Source organism: Myotis davidii, unplaced genomic scaffold, assembly GCF_000327345.1.
Source record: "Myotis davidii unplaced genomic scaffold, ASM32734v1 scaffold46, whole genome shotgun sequence".
NCBI lineage: Eukaryota > Metazoa > Chordata > Mammalia > Chiroptera > Vespertilionidae > Myotis > Myotis davidii.
This window is the reverse complement of record NW_006383006.1, coordinates 5,974,872-5,981,967: the sequence shown is the minus strand read 5'-3', so window position 1 is coordinate 5,981,967 and position 7,096 is coordinate 5,974,872. Positions and strand designations below refer to the sequence as shown.

Genomic DNA, 7,096 nt, shown 5'->3' with positions numbered 1-7,096 from the left:
AAAAAATCAATATCCACAAAACATAACTATATGTTTTGTTTGGATGGTTGTCAAAGACCTTTTTCATTATCAGTAATGTTTTCATAGTATCTGCAAGGAGAAGGTATTCATGTTTTGCTGACAGAATTAAAAACTAATCCTAAATTTAGGGAGAAATATAGTATCTTATCCAAATGCTTTTAATATATTTTATTGATTTTTTACAGAGAGAAAGGGAGAGAGATAGAGAGTTAGAAACATCGATGAGAGAGAAACATCGATCAGCTGCCTCCTGCACATCTCCTACTGGAGATGTGCGCGCAACCCAGGTACATGCCCTTGACCGGAATCGAACCTGGGACCTTTCAGTCCGCAGGCCGACGCTCTATCCACTGAGCCAAACCGGTTTCGGCCCAAATGCTTTTATTACCATCTTTTTTTCCCCCTTTCAATGTATTAAATTGTGCTTTACTTTTTAGTGCTGTGATATAAAAAATAAAATATTACCATTTATGATAGTTGCTGTCACCACAGGGATCGGGCCTAAACCGGCAGTTGGACATTCCCCTAGGGGTCCCAGATTGGAGAGGACGTAGGCTGGGCTGAGGGACACCCCCTTCCCAGTGCATGAATTTTGTGCACCAGGCCTCTAGTACTGTAATAAATGTTATGTGAATGTGGTCTCTCTCAAAATATCTTATTGTACTGTATGTACTTCTTATGATGATGTGAGATGATACAATGCTTACGTGACATAGCATTGGGCTACTCTTGTGTTTGGGGGCTATTTTAAAGTAAAATAAGTGTTACTTGAACATAAGCACAGTCAATCTGATAACCAAGATAAATACTAAGTGACAACAGGCAGGTAATGTATATGCTGGCTGAAGGGATGATCCACAGAGCAGAACAGTGAAAGATTTCATCGTGCTGCTCAGAATGGTATGCAATTTAAAATTGAAGAATTGTTCATTTCTGGAGTTTTCCATTTAATATTTTTCAGACCACAGCTAACTGTAGGTAACTGAAACCACGGCTAAGGGAGGACTACTGTACACTTTTTAAAAATTAAATTATTGGGGTGACATTGGTCAACATGAACATGTAGATTTCAGGTGTGGGTTTCTATGTTACAGGATTGCACCGTGTGCCCACCACCCAAAGTCAAATCTTCTCCTGTCACCTTATATTAGGACCCCCTTCCCCTCCACTCCCTTCCCTCTGGCAACCACCACATGCTGTTTGTGTTCATGAGTTTCAGTTTTATATCCCACATATGAATGAAATCACATGGTTCTTAGCCTTTTCTGACTGACTTATTTCACTTGGCATCATGTTCTCAAGGTCCATCCATGTTGTTGCAAATGGTGCTATTTCATCCTTTCTCGGGACTGAGTTATATTCCGTGTGTATATGTACCACACCATCTTTATCGAGTCCTCTACCGCAGGGCACTTGGGTTGTTTCCATGTCTTGTGCACCATGAATAATGCTGCAGTGAACATAGGGATGCATATATCTTTGTGAATACATGATTTCCAGGTTTTCAGGTATATACCCAGGAGTGGGGCTGCTGGGTTGTATGGTAACTCTATTCTTACATTTTTGAGGAATCACCAGACTGCTTTCCATAGTGGTTCTACCAGTCTACATTCCTATCAGCAGTGAATGAGAGTTCCTTTTTCCCCACAACCTCTCCAATACTTATTATTGCTTGTCTTGTTGATAATGGCCATCTCATTGTAGTTTTGATTTGCATTTCCCTAATTTCCGGTGAGGTTGAACATCTTTTCATATATCTATTGGCTGTTCCTGTGTCTTCTTGGGAGAGGTGTATTTTCAGGTCCTCTGCCCACCTTTTGATTGGATTGTTTGTTGTTGAGTTTTATGAGTTCTTTATATATTTTGGAAATTAAACCTTTGTCAGAGCTACTGTTTGCAAATATCATTTCCCATCTGGTTGGCTGTTGTATACTTTTTTTGATTCCCCATTTGTACTCAGCCTGGCGCTTAGCATGTAAATTCTGCAGGAATGTTTATTAATTTAAATTCCTCTGAGTTCATAAATAACATGAATTCTCTAATGTGTATCTTTAAAAGATAAACCCATAGAAAAATGCCTTAGATTAACTAGTTTAGCATTTATTTTGTGTTGCTGAGATTCTTTCTCCCCTCCCACTGAGATGTGTTTGCCTGGATGACAAGGAAAGATGGAGTCCTCAGCAGCTGTTGAAACACAGCTTTATAAATCCTCAGCCAAAAAAGTCTTTACTGGAACAAAGTCCTGAAGGTGAGTCTTTTACCATTCTTTTTTTATACCCTGCTTGATATAAATTACTTTGAAAGTATATATAAACCTAAAACTGGAAGGGACTACTACATGGATGATTTATTTTATCTGTTTTATGCTGAGCTATATACATAAATCCATTCATTTAATGTGTCCTGTGTGCCTGGAACTGTTTTTGCCATCCTGGCTTTTCCAGTCTCTACTGATGCAATGACCATTGGTGTAGCCTCTTTCAGTGTTTGTTATCTCTTCTTGTCATGTCGCCCTTATTACCATGTAACTGGATTTCCCTGCTGCTACTTAAGTAGTATATTAAGGGATCTCAGTAGAGATTGGGGTGGATTAGGAGACCTGGGTTTGGGTTCTGGCTCTGTTGTCCAGTCATTTCTTTACTCTCTGTCTAAGTTACCTACACCTGTAAACTTGGCCTAATTATATATTTCTACCTACTTTAAAGAGGACAAGGTGAGGAAAGTATTAAACAGTCTTCCAAGTAAGAGGTACTTTTTCAAACTACTGGTTGGGGCCCCTTCTGCCAACGCTTGAATCGTTGTTGTATATTGCGCTCTTCCTGTATTTCTCATGCCTCATTTGCCTCTTGCCTTTTGTTTTATCTCAGATTTTGGAAGACAAGATTACATTGAGACTGTTATTCCTAGCACCCAGCTACCTGGTGCTGCATTCTTCAGTGAGACACAGAGGCAGTTTTCCCGCTATTTCAATGAGTTTGAAGAATTACAGCTTCTCGGCAAAGGAGCTTTTGGAGCTGTCATCAAGGTGTGATACAGGGTGGTCCCAGTCCCTTTTAGAGCTCCTGCTCTGTTCCATCTCTGCACTTATGGACTTGACTTCTATTCTGAGAGCGAGGAGGGAGTGAATTCTACCATTTGAAACTATGATTATCTTCACCTTCATGGAGTTAAAGGCTTTATTTAAAGTTACACTGGGCACATTAAGAACGCATCATTCTTCTTCCCTGGGTTGATGCAGTGTTATTAATGTGAAAACCACATGATTGTAACTGCCCAAGTGGAGTCAAGACCTTTACATGAAGAACATTATTGTGTGCTTTGGTTTAGAAAGAAAATTATTCTCTTTTTCTCCCATTTGCTTTCAGGGTTGCTGTAGATAAAAGGGCTGCGAGGTTAGAACTAAGATGGAATTCCAACTGGGAAATGGCCCCAGATGGTCTTGATGGCTTTTATTTTGCAGCTCTTACTGAGATGGGAAATTAGTGATACGTTATTAAGGTATGCTATAGTTAGGTCTTCCCTTCTTTGGTCCAGTCTATGTGGGTGACTTTTATTATTATCTCTCCCTTGGGAGAGATTTCAGCTGTTTTTATGTAATGTAAGTATTTTTTTTTTAATTTAGGAGACCCAGATTAATATAGTATTATTAAATCCATATAAGATATATATCATCTTACACATAGAAAGTAGGGCATATGCCTATTTAGGATTCTGCACTGTTATTAGGAAACATTACTAGTATTACGGTGGAAGGCCTTTTACACCAAAAAAAAAAAAAAAATAGTAATTGAATTTGTTTTTTGTGGTTATCGGGGACAGAAAGACCATCTTAAGCCAATTTTCCAAAAGGATGTTATAGTATGGGAAATTTTCAACTTTCTTCTTGAAATTAGAGACATTACATTTAGGTGATTAAATAGATATACTGCGGACAGATATGCTGACAAGGTCATCATACTTAGCTTTAAGAAGAGTGAGTGATTAAAGTATATATTATCCCTCTAGCACAAGCTGTAGTTTTTGAAGAAGTCCTTTAACTTCTTTATATTTTAGATTTTTGAATGCTAAACATCAGCTCAGCCATAGTGGCTTAGTGGTTGAGCATCGACCTATGAACCAGGAGGTCATGGTTTGATTCCTGGTCAGGGCACATGCCTGGGTTGTGGGCTTGATCCCCAGTGTGGGGTGTGCAGGAGGCAACCATTCAATGATATTCTCTCTCTCTCTCTCTCTCTCTCTCTCTCTCTCTCTCTCTCTCCATCTCCCGTCCTCTCTGAAATCAATAAAAATATTCTCTCTCTCTCTTCTCTCTCTCTCTCTCTCTCTTCCTCTCTGAAATCAATAAAATATATTTTAAAAAACAAACATTCCTAATGGGCTTGGCTTGGTGGATAGTGTTGAGCCACAGACTGAAGGGTCTCAGGTTCAATTCTGGTCAAAGGCATGTACCTTGGTTGTGGGCTCCATCCCTAGTAGGGGGCATGCAGGAGGCAGCTGATTGATGTTTCTCTCTCATCAATGTTTCTAACTCTTTATCCCTCTCCCTGCCTCTCTGTAAAAATCAATAAAAATGTTTTTTTAAAAAACAACCAACAAAAATGCAAAACTTCATCCTATATAATAAAAGGCTAATATGCAAATCATCCAGTGGAATGACCAGTTGCTATGACATGCACTGACCACCAAGGGGCAGATGCTCAATGCAGGAGCTGCCCCCTGGTGGTCAGTGCACTCCCACAGGGGGAGCGCCACTCAGCCAGAAGCAGGGCTCACAGCTGGTGAGTGCAGCGGGGGTGGCGGGAGCCTCTCCCACTTCTGTGGCAATGCTAAGGATGTCTGAAGGCTTAAGTCGTCAGTCAACATCTCCTGAGGGCTCCCGGACTGAGAGAGGGTGCAGGCCTGGCTGAGCCTCCCTGCCCGCCCCCCGCCAAGTGCACAAATTCCGTGTATCAGGTCTCTAGTTTCCTTATAAGTACTTAAAAATTATTAGTAAGCTTATATAACTAAAACATCATAGTAATTTAAACAACTAAGTTTTTCCTGTAGTTTCTCCCTCTGAGAACCGAATAGCCCTTACACCCCCCTCTGTCTCCTGGTTAGGGCAGGGCAGTCTGCTCAGTGGTCTGGCATTTCATTGGCAGTTGGACCCATTACTGTTCATGTACCTTTCCATTGAATAAGTGAATTCCTAGGAGTTTCCAGTATGGCAAGCACCACACCCCAGTGACTCACAATATATATGATATGTACTGAGATAGGAGGTTGAAAGACAATGCTAAGACTTCCCACTGTCCTCAGACCCATATCTGTTTTACTTGAAAGCATCTGTTTATACACACACACACACACACACACAGGATAATCTGAAACCTATGAACCAAACATGAGAATGATGTGCCGTGTTGTGGTTTTGTTTTTTGTTTTTTTGTCATCAACTGGCTTCTCCCTCAGCATAAGGATACCTGGAGACTTGGCTTTGAAACTTTTACTTATATTTTGTTGTGTTTCTAATGGTATTGTTCTAGTTTCAGTACCTACCAGTGGTAAATCTGCAGTCTTCCTAACAAAATCAATGGGCATTACTTGTGTTAATACCAACTGCTGTTACCTACTGAGCAGCTTTCTCTGTGCAGCCTTGATACAGGTGCTTTATCCACCTCATTTCATTTAATCTTTTTTTTTTTCAATCATCACCCGAGGATATGTTTCCATTGATTTCAGAGAGAGAAGAAGGGAGAGAAAGAAAGAGAAAAACATCGATGTGAGAGAGAAATGTCAATAAGGTGCCTCCTGAATGCTCCCTGACTGGGGATTGAATCAGAAACCTAGGTATGTGCCCTGACCAGGAATTGAACCTGCAACCTTTTGGTGTATGGGACAGTGCTCTAACTGATTAAGCCACCTGGCCAGGGCTCATTTAATCTTTTCTTTCTTTCTTTCTTTCTCTCTCTCTCTCTCTCTCGCTCTCTCTCTCTCTCTCTCGCTCTCTCTCTCTCTCTCTCGCTCTCTCTCTCTCTCTCTCGCTCTCTCTCTCTCTCTCTCGCTCTCTCTCTCTCTCTCTCGCTCTCTCTCTCTCTCTCTCTTTCTTTCTTTCTAATTGATTTCTTAGAAAGAGAGGAAGGGAGAGGGATAAAGAGATTGAAACATCGATGAGAGAGGAATATCATCAATTGGCTGCCTCCCACACCCCCCCTACTGGAGATGGGCCTGTGCCCTGACCGGGAGTGGAATCCATGACCTCTTAGTTGCTAGGTAGATGCTCAACTGCTGAGCCACACAGGCTTGGCTCATTTAATCTTTATAGTCAGCCTTTGAGGTAAAGAAAGTGATATAGATGCCATTTTATAGGTGAGAAAATTAAGTCTCAAGGAAATCAATTATTCTAAATTCACACAGCTTTATAAGTTGAGAATTAGAATTTTCATTTAGGTCTGTTGAAATTTTTGGAGTTTAGTTTGTGTTTAGTGACTTTAAGAGTTAAAAAAAAAAATCAGAGAAACTAAAGTCATCTTCTGAAGCCTTACATTGACTTTGGAAAATAATTATTTTCAAAACACGGTTAAGAAAGCAATAAGGTTCTACTTAGAAATTTAGATAGCAGATGTGCTATTAGGAAAGTTATCTATACAGTTAATGGTTAAAATGGACATTGTTTTCCCCAAGGGCTCTTAGCAATGTAAATACATCTGGTTTAGGGTGAGATGTTTTCTAAGTCTTGGGCTGTCAAGAATTTTCCAGCTTCAGAGTCCCAGAGGGTAGCTGTTTGTTTTCGCTCAGAACTCCAGGTTCTCCTTGGGAGGGCTTGGGTGGCTACAGATGCCAGTCTGCTTACGGTTCTGAGCGACTGACGGTCCCTGGCCCCCTTCGGTCCCCGCTGCAGGTGCAGAACAAGCTGGACGGCTGCTGCTACGCGGTGAAGCGCATCCCCATCAACCCGGCCAGCAGGCACTTCCGCAGGATCAAGGGCGAGGTGACGCTGCTGTCGCGCCTGCACCATGAGAACATCGTGCGCTACTACAACGCCTGGATCGAGAAGCACGAGCGGCTGGTGGGCCCGGGCACTTCGCCCGAGGAC

General features: G+C 41.3%; 1 protein-coding gene across 1 annotated transcript in view; it reads left to right on the top strand.

The window, feature by feature from the left end:
• EIF2AK4 (eukaryotic translation initiation factor 2 alpha kinase 4) overlaps positions 1 to 7,096 on the top strand; it is a 112,558-nt gene that overhangs the window by 51,884 nt on the left and 53,578 nt on the right. The window contains exons 10-12 of the mRNA XM_006778168.2: positions 2,163 to 2,269; positions 2,889 to 3,046; positions 6,902 to 7,095. Of these exons, the coding sequence (XP_006778231.1) occupies positions 2,163 to 2,269; positions 2,889 to 3,046; positions 6,902 to 7,095 (459 nt within the window). The remainder of the gene's footprint in view (positions 1 to 2,162; positions 2,270 to 2,888; positions 3,047 to 6,901; position 7,096) is intronic.